The sequence below is a fragment of the Tachyglossus aculeatus genome, unplaced genomic scaffold (genome assembly GCF_015852505.1).
Source record: "Tachyglossus aculeatus isolate mTacAcu1 unplaced genomic scaffold, mTacAcu1.pri SUPER_34, whole genome shotgun sequence".
Taxonomy (NCBI): domain Eukaryota; kingdom Metazoa; phylum Chordata; class Mammalia; order Monotremata; family Tachyglossidae; genus Tachyglossus; species Tachyglossus aculeatus.
Window position 1 is genome coordinate 485,156 of NW_024044839.1, and position 22,876 is coordinate 508,031.

General features: G+C 59.0%; 1 protein-coding gene across 1 annotated transcript; it reads left to right on the plus strand.

Moving 5' to 3' along the window:
- Positions 1-734: 734 nt before the first annotated feature.
- On the plus strand, positions 735-21,138 carry TMEM104 (transmembrane protein 104). Its single transcript, XM_038741996.1, has 10 exons — positions 735-786; positions 3,031-3,132; positions 4,620-4,741; positions 5,658-5,739; positions 6,264-6,384; positions 6,691-6,771; positions 8,697-8,796; positions 9,144-9,264; positions 16,034-16,127; positions 18,636-21,138. The coding sequence occupies exons 2-10, from the start codon at positions 3,088-3,090 to the stop codon at positions 19,394-19,396; spliced, it is 1,527 nt and encodes a 508-aa protein (XP_038597924.1). The 5' UTR covers positions 735-786; positions 3,031-3,087; the 3' UTR covers positions 19,397-21,138.
- The last annotated feature ends 1,738 nt before the right edge of the window (positions 21,139-22,876 follow it).

The following is a 22,876-nucleotide window of genomic DNA, read 5'->3' on the forward strand; positions in this document are numbered from 1 at the left end:
GTCTGACTCCAAAGCCCGGGCTCTTTCCACTGAGTCACGCTGCTTCTGGCAGTGGGCCCACTGTTGGGTCGGGACCGTCTATGTTGCTGACTTGGACTTCCCAAGCGTTTGGTCCAGTGCTCTGCACCCAGTAAGCGCTCAATAAATACGATTGATTGATTCCACCCCGCTAACAGAGGCCGGTGAGCCCCACTTCCGCCCCTCTGAGGGGGAGGGGGGCGGCAAGCCCCACTTGACTGTGAGCCCACTGTTGGGTAGGGACCGTCTCTCTATGTTGCCAACTTGTGCTTCCCAAGCGCTTAGTACAGTGCTCTGCACACAGTAATTGCTCAATAAATACGATTGATTGATTGATATATGTATATATGTTTGTACATATTTATTACTCTATTTTACTTGTACATATCAATTCTATTTATTTTATTTTGTTAGTATGTTTGGTTTTGTTCTCTGTCTCCCCCCTTTTAGACTGTGAGCCCACTGTTGGGTAGGGACCGTCTCTCTACGTTGCCAACTTGGACTTCCCAAGCGCTTAGTCCAGTGCTCTGCACCCGGTAAGCGCTCAATAAATACGATTGATTGATCGATTCCGCCCCGCTGACAGACGCGGGCAACTTTCAACGAGGCTCCGCCCCCCTCCCCGGCTCCTCCAATCGGCGCCATCGACCCCGCCTCCCTCCAGTGACGTACGCGGAAGGGCCGGGCCGCCGCGCAGGCGCCGTGACGAGCGGGTCGGGCCGGCGGAGAGCGGCGCCTCGGGGCTCGGCGGGACTCGGCTTGTCGGAGGTGACGGAGGCCGGAGCCGGAGCCGGAGCCGCGGGCAGGAGGGAGAAAAACCCGGCCAAGGGACGGGACGGGACGGGACGGGACGGGAGCGAGGGGGAGCCCAGAGGAGAGGCCGGGCCAGGGAACAAGAGAATCTGGGGCGGGAAGCTCCCTGACCGCCCCCTCTTCTCTCCCTTAATAATAATAATCTCCTCACCGTGTCTCGTTCTCGCCTGTCCCGCCATCAACCCCCGGGCCTGGAATGCCCCCAATCCCTCCGCCCATCCGCCAAGCTCGCTCTCTTCCTCCCTTCAAGGCCCTACTGAGAGCTCACCTCCTCCAGGAGGCCTTCCCACACTTCCTCTCCCCCTCGTCCCCCTCTCCATCCCTCCCCTTCCCTTCCCCACAGCACCTGTATATATGTATATATGTTTGTACATATTTATTACTCTATTTTACTTGTACCTATCTATTCTATTTATTTTACTTTGTTAGTAGGTTTGGTTTTGTTCTCTGTCTCCCCCTTTTAGACTGTGAGCCCACTGTTGGGTAGGGACTGTCTCTATATGTTGCCAATTTGTACTTCCCAAGCGCTTAGTACAGTGCTCTGCACACAGTAAGCGCTCAATAAATACGGTTGATGATGATGATGACAATAATAATAATAACATTTATTAAGGGCTTTCCATGTGCAAAGCACTGTACTAAGCGCTGGGGAATTTACAAGGTGATCAGGTTGTACCACGTGGGGCTCACGGTCTTAATCGTACAGCACCTGTATGTATGTATATGTTTGTACATATTTATGACTATTTATTTTACTTGTACATATCTATTCTATTTATTTTATTTTGTTAGTATGTTTGGTTTTGTTCTCTGTCTCCCCCTTTTAGACTGTGAGCCCACTTTTGGGTAGGGACTGTCTCTACATGTTGCCAACTTGGACTTCCCAAGCGCTTAGTGCAGTGCTCTTCACACAGTAAGCGCTCAATAAATACGATTGATGATGATGATGATAACATTTATTAAGCGCTTACTATGTGCAAAGCACTGTACTAAGCGCTGGGGAATTTACAAGGTGATCAGGTTGTCCCACGTGGGGCTCACGGTCTTAATCGTACAGCTCCTGTTTATATGTATATGTTTGTACATATTTGTGACTCTATTTCACTTGTACATATCTATTCTAGTTATTTTGTTTTGTTAGTATGTTTGGTTTTGTTCTCTGTCTCCCCCTTTTAAACTGTGAGCCCACTGTTGGCTAGGGACCATCTCTATATGTTGCCAACTTGGACTTCCCAAGCGCTTAGTACAGTGCTCTGCACACAGTAAGTGCTCAATAAATACGATTGATTAATCCCCATTTTACAGAGGAGGTAACTGAGGCCCAGAGAAGTGAAGTGACTTGCCCAAGGTCACACAGGTGACAAGCGGTGGAGCGGGATTCGAACCCCTGACGTCTGACTTGAATGCTCGGGCTCTTGCCACTGAACCACACTGCTTCTCTTTTCTGTACTATACTATAGTGTAATATACTATATACTATCCTATTCCCAAGTGCTTAGTACAGTGCTCAACACACAGTAAGCGCTCAGTAAATACGACATTCCATCATCATCATCATCTGATGATTTTGAGGGGCATTTACTACATGTCAGGGGCTGTAGGGGGTAGATAGGCTAGGATAGGTAGATGCCTGTATATATGTTTGTACATATTACTCTATTTCACTTGTGCATATCTATTCTATTCACTTTGTTTGGTTTACATGTTTTGTTTTGTTGTCTGTCTCCCCCTTCTAGACTGTGAGCCCGCTGCTGGGTAGGGACCATCTCTACGTGTTGCCAACCTGCACTTCCCAAGCGCCTAGCACAGTGCTCTGCACACAGTAAGCACTCAATAAATACAATTGAATGAATTTATTGAGCACTTACTGAGTGCAGAGCACTGTACTAAGCACTCATTTACTTCCCCCTCTCCTCCCGCCTCGTCTCTCCAAGAGAGATGTGTCAAAGCTAGGATTAGGGAGAAGCAGTCCTGTGAGGGGCAGAAGGAAGAGAGAGGCCTCGGAGAGGAAGGAAAGTTCGCGTGTGGGGAGAGGCTGGTGGCAAGTAGAAGGACGAGCCCTGAAACAGTTTCTCCGGGGGCCAGCGAGGGGGAAGAGATCCCAGGGGTCAGGGGATCCGTAGCTGTTTCAGCCAGTTCTGTCCCCCTTGGGAAATCCGTCGTGGTCGTTGATCTTGCTCCCTTTGCTCTTGTCAGCAGAAGGGGTTGAGCCCCCGACCCCCTTGTCTTCTCCAGTCCAGCGTGCCCACCCCAACCATGGCCGGAGGGATCACGGAGCCCGGAGAACTCTACTCTCCCTACGTGAGTGTCACACTCAGAAAGCTAACAACTTGTTGCCGTGCAGCATCCTCACCACTCAGGCCCTGGCCTGGCCTCAGCCACCTGGAGACCGGGCTATCCGAGTGACACCTTGGGGAAGGAGGAAGGGTGGGATGGGACAGGGTGGAATAGGGACCAGGGTCCCGGTACTCTGAGCAGCAGTGATCCCCACATAGCTGATCATATTTATTGAGCACTTACTGTGTGCCGAGCACTGTACTGTGCTTGAGAGGATGCAATGTAATGGAGTTGTGCACAGCACTGTACTAAGCGTGTGGAAGAGTACAGTATAATAGGGTTGGTAAATATGTTCCCTTCCCATAAGTAGCTTTCAATCTAGAGGCTGAAATTAGCTCTGAGGAAGGAGTTCCTGTACGTGGCTGGTTTTGCTAGAAATTCCCTAAGTCCATCTGGATTGTAAGCTCCTTGAGGTCAGGGAACATGTCTACCAACTCTGTTGTACCCTCTCAAGCACTTAGCACAGCGCCCTGCACAAAGCACTCAGTAAATACCATTTGATTGACTAACTGCTGGACCTCTAGCCAGCAAGCCCTTTAAACCTCCATTCTGTTCCCAGATTAACAAAACCAGCCTACAGTTAACTCTGCGAGCCTCAAGGGGATTACTCTTTGCAGAATGTTTTGCCACAGCAGGTTTTTGAAGTTCCACCACCCTGTGCCTGTTTGCCCTCTGACCTTTACCATAGTTCAGCACCAGAGTCCCCAGGCTCCACTAGCCAAGGTACCTCCCAGGTGGCCCAGATGGGGTTCCCGACCATAGGATGTGGCCCCCCACTTGATTTCCAGAGGCTCAACTCCAGTCGTCTAGAGTGATTGTGGAAGTTTGACCCTTTGGTGCTGACAGCAGCAAAATCTGCCGGAGGTTTTGCCCCCTCAGCTGAGGCAATTGTGAAATCTTGATGGCTGTGCGTGATGGGAGCTGCTGAGAGTCAGTAGAGGAGTCCTGATATGCAGAAGTTGATGAAGCACAGTTAAGCGAATGGCTGACCGCTCCTTGGCTTTAGGTTCTGCCCTTTGTCCTTCTGCAGGTGGCTTTGTCTTTGTGGCCTCCAGGAGCCATGATTAAATCTCTGGTCCAGTCCCCTTCCCCAGCAGAGAAAGGTCAGAGTGAACCCGCGTGGAAAGTAATAGGAATAAGCAATACTAACTTATAATAACTGTGGTGTTTGCTAAGGACTTACTGTGTGCCAAGCACTATATTAAACACTGAGGTAGGTACAAGATAATCAAGTTGGACATAGACCCTGTCCTGCAAGTCCTAAGCACTGGGGTAGATCCAAAATAATGATAATTATCATATTTGTTAAGCACTCACCACATGCCAAGCACAGTGCTAAATCCTAGGATAGATAATATATAAATAGATCAGGCCCTATAGCGCTACTGCCAACGAGTCCGGTTCCGGGGCCTGCTCCTTAGTCCCTAATGCCCCCTTTCTGCCAACCGCAGGTCGGCCTGGTCTACATGTTCAACCTGATCGTTGGCACTGGGGCACTCACCATGCCCAAAGCATTTGCCACGGCGGGCTGGCTTGTCAGCCTCATCCTCCTCGTGTTCCTGGGCTTCATGAGGTGAGATGCGGTGGCGGTCGGGGCCCGAGCCTTGGCGAGAGGGGCTGTGTTGCCCCATCGATGGGGTTGAATGAGCACTGGCGCTCTTCCCTCCATCAAGGGGTCTCAGAGTAACCAGGCCTCAAGGCAGGTGTAGGGCACTTGGAAGCCGGCAGAAGTCCAGTGCCTCCTGCGGGATCCTGTGGGGCTGGCTGAGTCGGGAGCTGGGCTTGGAACAAGCTGGACTGCTCTTGGAGCCAGTGACCCCCAACTGACCTCCTAGGGCTGCCCAAGTGTCCTTTGGAGGTGGCAGACATCCAGGGTCCCTTTGATAAGGACCTGTGCCGGGGACAGGAGGACCCTCACTCCTTGCAGTCACTGATTGGAATTAGGGGTGCTGCAAACAGTGGGGGACCAGGATCGGGGTACCTCTTGGGCTCTCTGCCGGGTGAGGGAGCCCAGCGGCCAGAAAGAACGGGCCGTGAAGGGGGAGCCGACAGCCCGTCGTCCCCCAGTTCATGCTGGGAGTTCTGGTAGCCGAGAGGCCTGGGGTCCCTGGCCCACTGAGTGTGGAGTCCTGGCCCTCCCCATCCCCCCATCACTGCGGTACCGTCTGCCCAGCCTGCACCAGGCAGCGTCGTGGCTCCTGGAGCCTCATTTACCGTTTGAACTTGATCAATGAGTCCAGTCTGCAGAGCACTAAAAATCACTTTGGCTTCTAAATAAGATTGATTTTTATTTTACTTTCAAAAGGCCAGGGGGTGGGAGCCCTTCTACGTCGACATTTAGGAAGTTAATGAGTCTCGGTCCGCGGAGCGGCGGGTCAGGCGGAGTCGACCGTTCCACCCGATAGGCCCGACTGGGCCGGTTCTAGCCCGTTGGTAACCTCCCGGTGACCTCTCCTCCCTCTCTCCCTCCCTCCCTCCCTCCCATCCAGCTACATGACCACAACATTCGTCATGGAAGCCATGGCGGCCGCCAACGCACGGCTGTGCTGGAAGAGAATGGAAAGACATAAGGTGGGGGAGACGGCCGCGGCCCCACCGCTGATCCCCCGGCCCAAGGTGCTGTCCCGTGGCCCTGCCTGGGGTGCCCGCTCATGCTTTTCAGTCCCGCCGCTGCCCTCAGGCTCCGGTGTGAGCAGGACCTTGTAGGGCTGACGATGCTGTGCCTGTTTAACTGCCAGTCACCCTGCATGCTTGGAAGTCCGGGCTGCGACACTGAGCGCAACGGCCCACTCTCTGCCCCTGGGGATGGATGGAGGTGTCAGGTTAATTGTCCAAGGCCTGTCCGAGCCTGCTTTTGTCTGTGTCCCGCCCCAGGCAGACAGAGGGACAGGCAGCCCCTCCTCTGAGAGGCCCTCAGCCTGAGCCCTCTCAAGAAGTCGTGGGGAGAAGTGTCCCAAGCTAGAGCCATCTCTCATTTCCGGAAGCCCCCCCTGGGATCTCCGGACAGACCCGTGGGGCACTGGGACCCCTTGAGGGGTTGATGCCATGGGACACTCCCTTAGTAGACAATGCCTCGCTTGCTCCCTGTGTCCTAGGAGGATGAAGTGGAGGAGGAAGATGACGATAAAGACTCCTCTTCCGCAACCTCCGATGATGACGACCCTCTCGCCCCGGGGAGCTTCGATAGGTCGGAGACTCGACCCATCCTGTCCGTGCGTAAGTCCCCCACCCTATGCTCCCTCCCTGCTGTGGAGGAGAAACGCCAACCTTCACCCACTCCTCTGCCACACTGGGGTTTCTGGGTGGGAAGGGGTTGGGGAGCTGGTTCCCTGCCCTTACCTAAAGGCTCTTAGCTTCACCTTTCTCCTCCAAGAAAGCTTCCTAGGACGTGGAATTGACTTGGGGGCGACAGGAAGGAGCAGAGGAGTCCGGACCCTCAGAGCCCAACATCATCCCCCAAAAAAAGCTTTTCTAAACTTAGGACTCAGGCCTGCTCTGAGTCCGGTTTCTGTCCGGTTCCAGAGCGACGAGGGCCTCCCTGCGTCTTTGAGATCACTGACCGGGTCGAGATGGGACAGATGGCCTCCATGTTCTTCAATAAAGGTCAGGACGCTCCTCCCTTCCTGCGCCACCCTCCCTGAGATGGTCAGGAGGTCCTTGGCTCTGAGAGTCTGGGATCTGGAATGTTTCTGGGGAGCTTCAGGACTTCCCCTCCTGGCAACGCGGCCTCTCCCCACTCTGTTTCCCCAGGGAACCCTGATACCATAGCAAGGTTTCGGCTGGAGCTCGGCGCCCCGGTTCCCGCCTGGTGCTGTAGGTCCCCGTCTTGGCCAGCACAGGGGTAGGAGCCCACAGTGCCGCCCCTCACTCAGCCTCATCTCTCCTCCCCTAACCCTTGGGGGGGCCTGGGGACAGGGAGGGAGGGAGGAAGGGAGGCTCCAGGAGTCATGTCCAGTCCCTGGAGTCCTTAGACCAGGGAGAGAGAGTCTGGCTCTATTCTCCTTCTCTCCCAGGGCCTCCCAACCCCACTCACCTAAAGGGACCCCCACCTCCATCCCAGGGAAGCCAAGCCAGAGAGGGGATCCTGCCCAGACCCGTTTACCGGTTATGGAAGGGGAGGGGGGCTGCTGAGAACCCCTCAGCCCCAAAAGGTTTCCCGCTGCATTCCCTTTCTGTGCCTCTGGCCACTGCCCCCTGGACACCACAGCTGGACCCTCCCCTTCGTCTCCCTTCCGAGCCTGAGGGTTTTTCCTGGGATCCTCTTTGGGACTGAAGTCCCTCGTGGGCCCTGGGGTTGGAAAGTAGGAGAGGCCCAGGAGGGGTCCACCCCCTTCGTATTTCTAAATTAGCCTCTTAAATGGCTGCGAAGGTCCCTAGCCCAGAAAAAAATGCTGACCGCAAAGCAAGTCCTGGCCATACCTGCATTGGGCCTGGTTCTTCCCCCCTCCCCACTCCTGCTCCCCCTCCCTGCTCCCTCCCACCCCTCGGCTGAAACCCAGACGTCTGCTCGGAGAGCGCACCGATGTGTGTGTGGTTGGGGGGGCTGTGGGGGGAGAAGAGGTGCCCTTGAAAACGAATCAGGAAGAAGACAGGGAAGCTTCTTCTAGGTCAGTCTGTCAATCTAGCGATGGTATTGAGCGGGCACCCCTGGGGGCCGAGCCCTGTGCCAAAGGACACGGTCCTTGCCCTCTGGGGGCTTTCCAGTGAGTGGCGAAACCCACTGCCTCCCTTTAGACCCTCTGGTTTCTTGGTGGCCCTAGGACCGATAGGTATTTTCAAGACGGGGCTTTGTCTACAGGCTGATCCGCCCCAGCCAGAGGACTCAAGAACCCACAGAGGGGAGTTGTGGGGGGAAAACTGGTGTCTGGTTCCCGTAGGGGCGGGGGGGCTGTGTCACTTTAGCTGAAGAGCTGGTGTCCTCCACGCACACCCAGGGCCGTTAGTGGGGATCAGATGAGCCGGTCCCGTCCATCACCCCCTACCCTCACGGGAAGTCATTGATCCTTCATCTCCATGTCCGGTCACGGAACTATCGATCCCATAGGCCAGGGGCAGGTTACAAAGGGAACTGAGCCCGGAGCCCATTGGCAGGTGGAGGGCGGAGGGTGTAGCCATGGCAGCGGGAGGGGCAGACAGGAGATTGGGGCCAAAGAGAAATCTGAGTCCTGAGCTTGGTGAGTGTGTGGGCCTCCCCCAGGACTGTGCAGGGGAGGGAGAGAAGGAGATCAGAGAGGATTGTGGGCAGGGCTGAAACGCCCTGAGATTTTAGTCTGAAGGAACAACCGGGGCTGTCAGTGGGGAGAGCCATGTGGAAGACACCATCACTGAGGCCACTGAAGCCGTGGGCTGGGGAACAGGACCAGGGGGCTGGGCAGGCCCATGGCCATTGGTTGTCTCTGGGCCAGGCCCTCCTTGGCCTTCTTTCCCCACCTCTGCCACTGCCCAGTGGCCAGGGGTCACGGGAGAAGCTGCAGGGGCCCTTCTCTCACCCTCCTCCCAGGGCTGACTCCATGGGCTGTCTCTTCCAGTGGGTGTCAACCTGTTCTACGTGTGCATCATCATCTACCTGTATGGGGACCTGGCCATCTATGCTGCAGCTGTGCCCGTCTCACTCATGCAGGTTACCTGGTAAGAGCTCCCGGAATGGCCCCTGGCCCAGCGACAGGTGTGCACTCGCAGGGGCAGGGACCGTGGACTCCTGGTTCTGACCCCAGCTGAGTCCCTTCTCTGTCCCTGCCGCTACCACCGGACTCAGTGAGGGCAGAGCAGTCTCTCTGCCATCTGCCATCCCATCTCCCCGGGCTGGAGGCCAGTCAGGGTAGCACTAGATGAGTAGAAGTTGAGGGTTTGGGTCACGCCAGCCGACTTCCCGGGAGACCGTCACCTTGACCGCAGCATCTGCCCTGTGAGAAATCGCCACCAGGGCGCAGTGGGAGGGACCCAGCTGACCACCCTGGTGCCCTTCCACTTCCCAGCAGTGCCGGGGCAGCTGACCGTGGGAACCGGTCCTTGAGCGTGGAAGATGGCAAGCAACACAACGACACCGACCAGTGCTGGGGCCCTGTCCGGAGGATTGACGCTTACCGCATCTACCTGGTGAGGCCTTGGCAGCTGGGTGGGGGCAGGCGAGGGCGTAGCTGGGGCCACAGGACCCTGGCCACAGAGAGGACGATGCAGCCTGATCCCCGGGCACCCCTCAACCCCCGCAGACACTTGGGGGCCCCTAAGGTCTCCCCTGGCGTCCCACCTGTGGTTGAAGGGTCTGGCTTCCTTGCTGGACAGGCCTGGGGGTTGAGGGTGAATGTCTTGGGCTAGCCTGGGACTCAGTGAGGTCAGGCTGGCCAGCAGCTTCCCTTCATCTTGGGCCTGAGAAGCGGCCAGCAGGAGCTACCAGAAATAATTCACCTGGTTCAGAACTCGGTGTACTGCCCCCACCGCCACTAGCTCATGGCGTAACCCAGGGTGGTCTTCCCCACCCCTCCTCCCATCCCCCAGTCCTCCCCACCCCTCCTCCCATCCCCCAGTCCTCCCCACCCCCTAATACGGGAAGACTCAAGAAAAAGGATGGATGAACGTCCCCGCTGTATCTCTCAGGGAGGACTGTGGGCCACTAGAGTGCACAGTCTCTGGACAGGGAGAGATCAGACAGGGAAAGGGGAGGGTTTGCCGCTGCCACCTTAGGGAGAAGTGTGCCCTTCCGTCTCTGCCGTGGCCATTAATATTCTTTCCCCATACCCGCTCCTTCCCACATGGATTGGGACCACGCAAGCGGGTCTCTGTTGGTCTCTCTGGTGTAGGAGAGTGAGCCAGGGCCTGTGGCGGGAGGTGGGCGGCCATCTCAATTTCTGCACCCGCCAGAGGTGCGCCAGACCCAGCTGGCTCTGCCACCTGGGTGTTAAAGCCCCCTTCCCCCCGGCTCCCCTCTCTCCCCAGGGGAGGTCCCTGAGCTGTGGCAGGGGCGGATGGAGCCCGTGGAGTCAGTGCTGCTCCCTTTGTGACCGGCACGGGGAGGGGTGGGGGGCGGAGAACTCCACGGAGCAGCTGTGAGAGCCTCCAGCGGTGTCGGCTGCGCGGCCAAAGCTGCCTACGTCACCCCCACTCCCACTGTGAGGAGGTTCTGGAAGTGGGGGGGGGCCCCACCACAGCTGCTGCCATTGCTCAAAGGGCCAGAGTTGCTGGAGACGCCCCTCCCAATCCGACCCATCGGGATGGGGTGAGGGAGCAGAGCATGGGCCGAAGGAGCATTCCTTTCCTCCCATGGGCACTTTGAAAGGCAGCGCCCAGGCTGGGCACGATCCAGCCCCAACCCCTTCTGTGGGGAGCCGAGCCCCGGGTCTCTGGGCCAGCAGCATTCCTCCCTGGCTCGTTGGATCGTTTAGCACGGTTCTTGCCACATGTGGTTGCTCTTGGTTCAGGACTGTAGACCTTGCCTGGGTTGGAAGACTCTGCCTCGGCCCCCTGTGCCCCATCACATCTCCCCTCCCCGAGCAGGCCTCCCTCAGCGGGTGCTCATCCATCACTGCCAGCAGCTCCCAGGCATTGGGCTCAATTCTGGTAAAACTAGATGCCCTGAGTCCACAAGGGGTGGTGGGTGGATGGCTGCGGGAGTCTGGCTGCCGGGTTTGGGGCTAGGGTCTGCCTGCTAGGGTCCATGCCCTGGGGTTCAGCCCCTCCTCTGACAGGCTGTGGATTCCCCCATGGCTGCATTCTTCCCCAAGGAGGAAGAGGCTTCCCCCAGAACTGGCTTGCGTAGTTTGTGCATTTCCCAGGACCACTAGCGAGGGTCAGTCCCTCCTTGGCTCCTGCAACCTGGGCCTCCAGAAGCTGAGATTTGGGGTGCCAGTCCTCCCTTGTTCCCTTCCCTCAGTTGCCCAGGAGCCCAGCCCTGGAGGACCAGAGGGACCTGCTGGCACTTGACTGTTGGACACCATGTTAAAGAGCACCTGGCATGAGAGCCGAGGGCCGCGGGGCTTTTTTGCTGTTTGCCAAGGGGCGTGGCCCTCCTCCTTGTGGGTGGCAGCTTCTGGTGGATCGCGGACAGCCCAACATGACCTGGTGTAGCGGGCAGTGGCGCAGATGGCAGAGTGGAGTTGCTCTCGGCCTGAAGCCACTGGTCGAGTGGTGGTGGCAGGCAGGGGGTCTCCCCGACTCTCAGGGAAGGAACAAGTCCCTCCCTCCCCATCAGGGACCCTGGAGTGAGTTCCAGGCAAGTGGAGAAGTTGGCACCCCTGAGTGTTGGCACAATCACTGGGCACTTGCTTCGGCCATGCATGCTGCTAGAGTCACCGTGAAGTTCAAACAGGGACCTGGGGTCTTCTGCCCTCAGGGGCTCCTACCTGCCACAGTGAGGGGCAGGGGCCATGCCCCTCTCTGCCACTCTCTGCCCCACTCGTCAGGGTTATGAGAAATGGAAGGTCTGGAACCCAACTGACTTGACCAGAGGCTTTGCCAACTCTTCTCCACGCAGGACATTCCCCTTTCCAACTCATGGGCCGTAAGCCCGCTCCCTGCTGTTGCTGGCCCGACCCGCTCTGCAACACAGGAGCTTTGAAAGCCACCCCACTGAGAACTCCTGGCCAACAGGTCTTACCTCACAGGGCTTGACCCCCAGGTGGCCCTTGTTCAAGTGGCCTCGAGGGGTAGGGAAGAGCCTGTTGCGGGCCCCTGCTGGGCCCTTGTGGCGACCGAGGGAGCCTCGAGCGAGCGTACCTTCCTTTGGCTCCCCTCCCCTCAACCAAGGGGCCCCCGGCAGCCCACCCTTCGCCCACCAGGTTCCACCTGTGGTGCCTCCTGGACCAGCTCCTGACCCAGGTCAGGGGACCTAAGGGCCTTAGGGACCGCCCTACTGCCCCCTGCCTGGCCTCAACTCCAGGGAGGGCCACTGGTCTGTTGGTGCCTCTTGGGCTCAGGCACAAATCCACCACCCCTCTCTAGCTGAGGAGGCTTTACCGACACCAGGCTGGGGCCAGGCCAGGAGACCCCCTGGCCCCGGGGGTCATGGTCACCCTCGCGGAGCTAATTATCACTGCCAGTGCTGGTGGGAAAGGGCCAGAGGGAGAGCAGATCTGGACCCTGGACTAGGGGCACTCATCCAATCCCAAGGCCCCCTTCCCTCCCAGCCACTCTAAGCTGGGGCATCAAAGGGCCACTAGAGCCAATGTCTGTGCCGGCTAGCTTCCTCCCTTCCGGGGAGATAATCAGTCAACCAGAGAATTTATCAGGCGTCGTCTACTTGGGATCCAGGGAACCGTCCAGCCCCAGGGTCGTCTGAAACCAGCCAGGACCAGTCTCATGGGGGTAGGCTTTGAGGCAGGGGGCTGCCGGGTTGGGAGTTGGCTCGGGAGGTGTTTGTGCCTGCGTGTGCGCGGTGGTTTCATGGTGCTTGAGGCCCTACAACTTCACCTGTAGTACAGGGTAGCCCACCTGCCCCGGGAACCTCCAGACCAGATCCCACAGGTGGGGGTCCTGGAGCCTCACCCCTGGCTGCCCACAGTTCAGGGGTCCAGGGTCCAGGATCCGGTTGGAAGAGTGCTGTCCTCCCCCAGGAGCTGGCCTTTCATTCCATTCCATCCCCTACCTGGATGGTCAGGCTCGTTTATCAGCCAGCTTGATGGGAAGACGTTTCCCCTCCTTCCCCACCTCCAAGGTTACTCTGCGCCGGAATGATCCTGTCCTGTGTTGGTCTATTTCGAGGGCGGACGTCAGCCCGGCAGGGGCGGAGCCAGTCTGCTCTGCAGCTCCTCTCTGCAGGGCTCCTGGAGCCTGATTCTCCTCTCGCCGCCCCCAACCCCAATCTCCAGGCTCCCTGAGCAGGGACGGTGGGAGCTGTATCGTGCGGAAGGAGGAGGGCCAAGGAGGTGCCAAGGTGGCCACCTGCTGCTGATAGAGGAACCCAAATCGGTCTCCCCAGGAGACCACCTCCTCCCCTTTCCGCTCCTGCCGGAAAAGAAGAGAGGCAGCTAAGAAGAGCCCTGTGGGTGGCCGGTCTGGGGTTCGGGAGCCAAAACCCTTCGGACCTCTTGGAGAGAGGCTTGAGGGAAGACTTCCGAAGGCTCTGGGTTATTTTGTGCAGAACAGAGAGTTATGTAGGGGTTGGGGGGGAGCGGAGGGGTGGGGGAATGCACGCAAGTTACCATCTCAATTTATCTGTGCTGATTGACAGTTCTGAGGAACCTGGTCCTCAGTCACCTATTGTGGGCAAGGAACACGTCTACTGTTATATTGTACTCTCTTAAGTGCTAAGTACGGTGTTGCACACAGTAAGTGCTCAGTAAATACGATTGATTGATTGGCAGGGGCAGAGCAGCAAGTCCACCCTGGCTCTTGCTGAGAGGGGCTCTGGCCGCTGCTGGCTACCTGTCCCAACATGGCCTCTCTGTCTAGCCGCCCCCCACCCCCTGGGAGGCTCGGGATGGGGCCCAGACCTTCCTGCTCATCTTCACTGAGACTGTCATGTGGCCGGGGTTCTCGTGGGTATCGGGGGGAGAGAGGCTTCTGGCCCAGAGTTGGGAGAGTGTTGGGCAGCCGCTAAGGGAGCTCCTACCCCTTTAGGCCAGCTGGGGTTGGAAGAGCAAATTGCAAAGTTTACTAAGAATTTGCGGGGAGCAGGGAACAGCCTCATTGATCCCTTTTTCCAGCTTCCCAGCCCTACCTCTTCATTGTTCCCCCCTCTCCCCGTGGAGCCGGGACTGGGGGCGTGAGAGGCTGGTGTCGTGGGTTCGGTCCCTGCTTTTCCGTCTTCTCAACGTTGATGTCTCCCCCCAGACCAGATTTCCTAGCGAGTGCTTGGCAGGCCTCCTGCGGCCAAGGGCCATCTGCTCTTCTGCTGAGCCTGGGGCGACCACTGAGCAGGCACCCGCCTGTCCACGGGCTAGAAGAAGAGCCTCTCACCCCCCGCCCTCTCCACTGAGAGCAGTGAATTGAACTGAGCTCTGTCCTTGGGGCTGAGCATGCTCACAAAGCCTTAGGGGTGTGGGCACAGGGTCAGGAGAACTCTAAGCACCTAGGACGGGGGTTTGCAATGGCCCAGGTTAGGGGGTGGGGCACTGGCCAGAAGATGGGGAGATCACACTTCTGAGACTCAGGCTGTAGCCAGCAATGCTGGTATGTACTGAGCACCGGCTGTGTGCAGTGCAGAGTACATCGGGAAGGGTGAGAGGGCATGGCTTTGCAATTGGCCCCCGGCCTCTCTGCTGCCACCTTCTCTGCCCCACTGGTACCAGTGTGCCTGTTGTGCCAGGGCCCCGATGCCCAGGATGTATAGGGTGGGGCTGAGAATTTGGAGAAAGCTGAATAGTGGTGAGCACGAGGGCCTGAACCACTCCTCTAGGAGGGCCCAAAGATACCGATTTCCTCTCAGTCTCTGCCTCCTCCCCTTCCCTGTCTGGTTGGGTCTGGCCTGTCCTTGTTAGCGGAGGACACCTGTTCCTCAGTGATTATCTCCGGCCTCGTCGGCCCCTCTGTCTCTGCTCCCTCTGACGCACGAGCTCAGTAGTTCCCAGGAGGGGGCTGGTGCTCCGCAGTCTGCCCGCGTCTGCCAGGACAGAGTTGGGGCCCACGTCATCGCGAGTGCAGGTCCTGCAGCCCTGCACCTGGGCGGTACCGGTAGCCCACATTCGGAGGAGATGGTTGTTGCTGGCCTTCCCCTTGATCCGTTTGAACCCCAGGCTCTGGTGCAAAGGAACTTGAGTGTTCGGCAGAGCAAAGCCTGAGTTGAGGAAAGAGTGGGACATGCCCCTCCGCCCCCCGCACAAGATCAGAGACCTTCCCCTCCCCCATCGGGTTCTGCCAGTCCGTGTCATCCTAGAGACCAGGTAGTTGTGGGGCTGGAGAGGGGCAGAACTAGGGAGGCTAGGGGGACAGAGCCCAGAGCCAGCCTCCTCCTCCCCGTCCCCAAGGCTTGGGTTGTTGGATTGGTCTTCCCTCTGGCCGGACCTCGATGACACTGTCTCACCCCTTCTGCTTTTTCCAAGAAGTCAAGTCCTCCCTATCCGGCCCTAGTGCACTCAGGCGGTCGTGCCCAGCGGCACCCGAGCCTTCAGTGGCCTTGGTTCCGCCAGAGATAATGGGCCTGATAAGAGGCTGCATGTGGCTCCTAAACACATCCACCTTACTCCCCGCGGGGCTGGTACGGGGATACAGGGAGCAGTTTCATTCTGGCTTGATCCGGACTGCCCCTGTGTGGGAGCCGGGGGTTCTGAGCTCCAATGTGTGCCCCCAGATCTCTCTTCCCTCCTTATCTTCATCCCGGCCTCGCAAGGTGACCTCGCATGGCCCACGTGGGTGCCACTGGCATTGGTGGGGTTCAGGGACTTGGGGCTCATGTTAATCAGAGCTGTCTCCTGGGCTGTTTGGAAGGAGTGAATTGGGAATGCCTAATGGGCAGTATTGAGTTTCCCTTCCATCCTAAGTGACAGATCAGACCCAGGAAGGCTCTTCCTGCCCCACTTCTGCCCTCTCTGTCCCCTTTCTTCTCTAGACCCGCCCTGTTGGCTTCCTTGTCTCTCCAACCCACAGGGCAGCCTGTGTGGGTGCTGGAGGGGGCACCAGCTGCTCCCCAGCCAGACCCACCTTTGCCCGATAAAACTGGGAGATGTCCTTACCCAACGTGGCACCCTGAGCTTCCCAGAGCTAAGTCCCAGGAGCATAGCTCTAGAGTTAGGATGATGGACAGACACCAGCCCCTCCGTGGCCTATGCCTGATTCAGCCGGTGCTGGGAACCAGAGTCAGCAGGAAGCCCGGGGCCAGTTGTTGAGTCTGGGACGGGATTTGAGCTGAACAGGTATTCCCCTTGCAGAGTTTGACCGATCTGGGGGCATGTTCATGTTTTCATTCTATCCTTCGGGTCTTCCCTTTCCTTCCCAGGCTGCATTCACGCTGCTCCTTGGGCCCTTCACCTTCTTCAACGTGCAGAAAACCAAGTACCTGCAGATCGTGACTTCCCTGATGAGGTGGATCGGTGAGTCGGGGCGGTGGCCAGGACCTGTAAGTGAAGCAGGGGGTTCTAGGACAGTGACCGGGACCTGTAGGTGATAACGTCCAGGTTAGGCAGCGTGGGGGAGTCTGGAGCACTGACAAGCTCACAGAGCTGTCCTGTCACCCTGCCTGTCCACCCCGGGGACTTCCTGCTGGGTGATTGTCTGCCCTCCCCGCCCAGCAATAGTGACTTCCTTCCCAGCCCTCCCACACCCTCTCTCCCGCCTCCCCAGTTGCCCCCGGGAAACAGGATTGCCGTTAGCGAGTGGGGAGCTGAGGTCCGGAGAGGTGCTGTGCTGAGCAAAAGGCCACCAGCCAGGGCGGAAAGGTCCGGATCAGAGCAGGTTGCTGAAGGCCAGGGCTCCCAGTTCCCCACAGTTCTGACAAGCTGGGTTAGGGGCTGGGGACCGGCAATCAGTGGCAGATGACTGGGTCGCATGGACCCTGTGCTCACTGGAGTGTAAAACCACTAAGGCAGAGCTGAGCCACTCTCTGCCTCTGTGCCAGTGGCCACTGGGGTGTGGAAAAATCTCTCATTAGAAAATGTCCCTTGCCGATAAAAGATGGACCATTAGAAACTCCTTCACCACAGTGACAGAGGCAGTGATGGCAGGGAGCAACGGTGGCAGCGGGCTTTGCCCCAGGCAGTGAGGTAGCGAGAGCAGGAGTGACCTGTGGCCTCCTGCGTCTCCTCCTCCCCTTTGCTGCTCCCCTTCCTCCTCTCCTCTTTGCCTCACCTCCCTGACCCTGTGGGACATAGAGGCCCCATCCAGGCCCCCCGGCATTCAGGTCACCCTGGAAGCGGTGATCTCTGCTCTGATCCCTTATGCCTATGCCCCCCAAAAGAACCCTAGACTGAGGAGTGGGAACTCAACTCCACCACCCCCTCTCAGGTGAGTCCTTTCTGCCAAACTTCTAGGAGTTCTCTTCCTCTGTAAGCAGCTATCTGCCCTGAGTAACCCCTCTCCTCGTACTGCTGCCCCCCCCACCCTTTGAGGAGCCCGGGGAGGATGTGCTGATGGCTGGGAGGAGTTGGGGCGGTGGAGGAAGCAGAAAGTCTCCAATCAGTGTGCTGTACCAGAGCTTCATGGGTGCTTAATTAGGGATTTGTTCTGCCATCTGTTGGGGGAGGCTGGGGGAGCCAGCAACTGCCCCCCGGGAGCTGGGCCCAGTCTCCCAGAAGCCCTGCGCGTCCCTCATGCCTGCCAGCTTTGTCCTGTCCTGCTTTATCACTAGGGATGAGATTTTGGAGCAACAGGGTGATTTTGTAGAAACCGGGAGCTGCCTAGGGCTGGGGAGGGGCTCCCAAGCCTCTCCTGGCACCAGAGCCCAGATACTGCATCCCCTTAAAGCTGCCACTCGGAGGTGGGGCCGGTGTGGGCCCCCCCACCACCACCACCTCCAGAGCCGGGCAACTGCCGTGCCCTGTGTGGCATGGGGAAGACAACTGGAGAACTGGATGACCCATCCAGTTCTGCGATCCCTCCCAGATCCTTCCCTGAGACGAGCCTCCAGCCCCCATGTTTGCCAGTCTCCGTCCCAGTCCTCACCTCTCACCTGCCAAGCTTCCGCCTCCTGGACTGACCAGTTTGGCTGCCTGACTCCGTGCTCTCCAAGAGCCCGGTGATGGAACTCGGGAGAGGCGACCTGCTGTGGTGGGCTGAGCGCGGGGCCAGGAGTCTGTGTGTAGTCCCAGCTCTGCCCTGGCCTGCTGGGTGACCTGGGGCAAGTCACCGCAGCTCTCTATGCCCCAGTTGCTCGATCTGTAAAATGGGGGTAATAGGTAGCTTGCCCTAGTGGAAAGAGGGTGGAACTAGGAATCTGAAGACCGGGTTTCTGATCCTGGCTTTGCTACTGGCCTGCTGGGTGATTCTGGGTAAATCACTTACACGTTCTGGGCCTCAGTTTCCTCACCTATGAAATGGAGAGAAGATCCCTTTTCTCCTTCCCTCTTAGGCTGGTCCGATCTCATTATCCCGAACCTGGCTCAGAGTCGAAACACTTAAAAGCTTTCATCGTGGCTCACCCTCCCTATCAGGTGGCAACAGTCCCCGGCCACCCTGCCCCATCCCCAGGGCTGTCTCGGTCCCTCACCACATATTTCTGCCCAGTAGGTGACCCTGGTTCAGCCACACTGAGCAGGCTGACAGCCTGTCCTCCCTAGAGACCTCAGACCCCCGAGTCCCATCTCCCCAGCTCTTGCAGTAGAGGGAGGTGGGCTGAAATGACCCTTAGGCTTGGGTGCAGGGAGAAGGTTGGGTGGGTAACTATGCCAACATCAAGGTGAGAGCCTGCCCCTCCTGGTAGTCACTGCCGTGCCCATCTTCTCGCCAACCAGTCAGCTCTGTGGGGTGGAAGATCTGGCACAGGCGGAGAGGGCCCACTACTCAAGGAGCAGCAGAGGGAGTGTGCTAGCCTGAACCGCTGCTCCCAATTAACCCAGCTCTCCCTCCGTCATCTCCACTCACCCACCCACCTTCTCGTTCCCTAGCATTCGTCATCATGATCATCGTGGCCCTGACCCGCATCGGGCGCGGGCAAGGCGAGGGCCACCCTCCCTTGGCCGAGCTCTCGGGTGTCCGCAACCTATTCGGGGTGTGTGTTTACTCGTTCATGTGCCAGCACTCCCTGCCCTCCCTCATCACGCCCATCTCGTCCAAGCGCCACCTGGCCCTGCTGGTGCTCCTGGACTACGGGCTCATCCTGGCCTTCTACAGCCTGCTGGCCTTCACCGCCATCTTCTGCTTCCGCGGCGACGCCCTGATGGACATGTACACCCTCAACTTCGCCCGCAGCGACGTCGTGGGCCTGCCCCTCCTCCGCTATTTCCTGGGCCTCTTCCCTGTCTTCACCATCAGCACCAACTTCCCCATCATCGCCGTGACGCTGCGCAACAACTGGAAGACCCTGTTCCATCGCGAGGGGGGCACGTACCCCTGGGTTGTGGACCGCGTGGCCTTCCCCACCATCACGCTGGTGCCCCCCATCCTGGTGGCCTTCTGCACCCACGACCTGGAGGCGCTGGTGGGCGTGACCGGGGCCTACGCCGGCAACGGCATCCAGTATGTCATCCCTGCGTTCCTGGTCTACTGCAGCCGCAGGGACGGCCGCCTGGCGGCTGGCATGGGTCCCCCTAACCGGCACGCCTCCCCATTCCGACACACCTTCTGGGTGGGCTTTGTGCTGGCCTGGGCCCTCTTCTGTTTCCTCTTCGTCACAGCCAACATCGTCCTCAGCGAGACCAAGCTCTGAGGTCGGAGCTCCCAGCTGTGACGTAGGGCACCCCTCCAAATCCCCGGAAGGCCACCCACCCTCCGGACCCGGGGTTCCAGGTGAGACCCTGACCGGAGGGAGATTCTGGCATCTGTGGGCATCTGACTGCCTGCCCTTCCCTACCTGCTGTGGGCAGGGAGGCTGCTCGGGCCTAGGCCACACTGGATATGGGTGAGCCCCGCTTAGGCCTGGAGCCTGATGCCAGCCCTCCAGCTCCCATTGGACAGCGGCAGCCACCCCAACGTCTATTTGAAAGCTGTCCCACAGCACCACGAGTCCCCGACCCGAGCTCCCTTCTCTTCATTTCTGCCCTGCAGGGAGACACAGATGGGCCTGGGGCCCTGCTGCTCAGGACAGGACAGAAGGCCAGAGCAGTGCTGGCGCTGTAGCTGATATGGATTTAAACACTTCAGTGTGGCCTCTCACCCCTTCCTAACCCCTCTTCCTTCTCCTCATGTGTCTGTGGGCTTGGGCCTGGCCTTGATGAAGACTGTGTGTGCCCATTGGCCCTTGTTGCCTATCCTTCACGTGCATAGGGGAGCAGGAGGTGCCAGCATGCAGCAGCTGGTTCCTGGTGGGTCCCCATGTCCTCATTGTGGTGGGCTGGGCTGGCTCAACCCTAGGCCACAGGAACTGACCCCCGGCCTGCAAGGGACTCAGGGATGGTGGGCCTGGGCAACCGCTCTGCCTCTCCTCACCCCCCTGTGCGAGAGAAGTGGGTTGCCCGGCCCCCACACCCAACCTGCCCCCTCCCCTCTGCTGCACCCTTCTGCCCTCCCCAAAAGGAGGGTTGTGATTCAGCATGGTAATGGTGCTGGGACTACATGGCTTTCTAACTGACCTTTCGGCCCCTTCCCCTGTGCTACAGTGCTCCTGGAGCTGAGGGGTTGGAGGTGTTCCCTGGATGGTGCCGTTAGGCCCGGGGCCGGCCGGCAGCCAAGGGGGCTTCGCTGCATCTGCTGGTTGGAAAAAGGTGAGGGCTGGTGGTCTTGATCGTGCCTGCTGCAGTAGGGGGTGGGGGATGCCCCCAGGTTCTCGCCCTCTGAACATGGAAGTAGCCTGGATCCCACCCCCAGCCCGATCTCTGTGGAGGGATGGGGAGATCTCAGTCTCTGCCCAGCCCTACCAGGGGTGCTGCCCTCATCTGGGGCTCGAACCCACTTCCCCCTGCAGTCCCCGGGGCTGCCAGGAGGTTGGGGCCTCGCTCAGCCCGTGCCGTCCTCCGGGGGTGAGGCCGCAGCCTCCTGCCACCGCCGCCGCCGCCCTCCAGCTTCCCCAAAGAACTGGGGTTGTTCCATGTGCCTTCGGTCCCGGCTGCAGGGTCTCGCCCGGTGTCCGACTGATCAGTCCCGGAATGGCCCTGTTCCTTTCCCTCGATCTTAGTGCCTTGTCTTACGGGCCCCTGGCTTAGGGAGGGCCCGTCTACCATGCGACCCATGTGATGCGCCCCGCCGGCCTAGCACCCCGACCTCAGAACCGCCCTCCCGGGCCCAAGCTGAGGGTCCCTGAAGGGTTCGGGGTGGTAGGGGCCAGTGGGATGGGAGTCGGGGCTGGCTGCTGGTTGTTGGAGGGATTGTAGGGTGTGGGAGATGTTGCTGTATCACGATCGGACGTTGCTTCCTCCGACCCGTCTCGCCCCACCCCCCTGCACTAACCTGTGGCCCCTTCGTAACTTGTCTCGGGTGTGGCTTTCTGGGTCACAGTAGAAATAAACCCCTTTCCCTGGCTGCCTGTGTGGTCATCAGCGCTGCCTGGGCTGGACGGAGCTGGGAGGGCTGGGGCTGTAGTTCTGGCCTCTAGGTTTCTGCCGGCACCGAGCACTGTACGGTGAAGCACTGGTCCGCGGGACACTGTACTGAACCGGGGGTGGGAGAGGCGATGGGAGCGAAGACCCCATCTCTGTCCTCGAATGGAGGAGATGGGCATCGTAGAGCGTGGCTCTATCTATGCTAAGGTGTGAACTTGGGAGCCCGTCCCACCTCACTCGCGTTTTGGTGTTTGGCACTCACGGGAGGAACTGCTACAGGCCTCGGGCACCAGCCCACTTGCCCTCCTCTCTCTCGGGGTCCTTGTCCACCAGGGTCCCGGTGCCCGCCCGGGGTTGTCGGTGGGTTCCCTGAGCGTCTTCTTCCTGCCGGTGCCACCGGGGAGAGGTGGCGGGGCGCCTCTGCTCATCCTCCCAAAGGGACGGCCCAGTTCGTCTGGGGACTTAGTGCGGACATGGCATCTGATGGGAGCAAGTGGACACCTCTTACCACCCTTACACACACCAATTTATTGAGTGCAGAACACTTCACCAAGCGCTTGGGAGAGTACAACAGATAGACATGTTCCCTGTCCACGAGGAGCTCCCAGTCTAGAGAGGGAGACAGACATTAACAAAACTAAATCACAGATATGTACAGAACAGCTGTGGGCCTGAGGGCGGGCTGACTATCGAATGTCTAAAGGTCACAGATCCCAGTGCGTAGACGACGCAGAAAGGAGAGGGAGTACCGGAAAAGAGGGCTTAATCCGGGAAGGCCTCTTGGAGGAGATGTGATTTTAATAAGCTGGTGTTTTCAGGACCAGAGGCAACCCCCTGCCCTCCCCTTCTGTTCACCTTCTCCGTCTAGAGCCCCTCCCCCGGTGTGAGGGGGAGCCAGCTTCCTCCCCTTCCCCTTCCCTTCCTCCTCCCGGCGTCAGCCCCGGGTCTCAGCCCGCGTTTTTGTGTGAAGAGCTGCCGTCCCTCCTTTTCCCGGGGCCGGAGAGGAGGTGGAGGAGGCTTCAGAGACCGGACAGATGGCAGGTAAGTCGGAGGCGCGGGTGGGGGGTCTTGGGGACACCGTGCCAGCCCTGCACCGCCCAGCTGTCCCGTTACGTGGACGAGGCCAGTCCGACGGGAGGAGGGAAAGGAAGGAACACTCCAAAGACAGGGAGAGGCCGCCTTCTCTGTAGAGAGAGGGGGAAACTGAGGCAGAGAAAGCGGAGGCCTAGAGAGACCTAGCGCAGGGCTGCAACGCAACTTAGCCTCCTCAACTCGCCCTCCCCGGGGGTTGGGGCGGGGCAGGCACGAATTTGGGGGGTCCAGGTGGGGACAACGCAGGAAGGGGGCTTGAAGCCGAATGTCTGCCTCTGGCCGTTCGGGATGCGATGCCTCGCAAGCTCCCAAACTCGCTCCAGCAGCGGGCGGCGGGGAGAACTCCTCCCCACCAACCCCGCCTTTCCGCCTGCCCCACCAAGGGGCGAAGGGCAGGACCCCAAGGCCTTTAATCCCTTCATCGCCGAGGCCTCCACCCCAACGCCCCTCGGGCAGAACCAGGAGTCAAATGTTCCGGCTGGGGCCACCACCCTGCCAGGAGACAGGCCCGAGAGAGAGGCGGGCCGCCCAGGGAGGCTGGGGGCGCCCCGACCTTCTTCGGGGCTGAGGGGGAGGTGGCGGGAGGGACGAAGGGGTTCCCGGGATGATCCCTGAGGGCC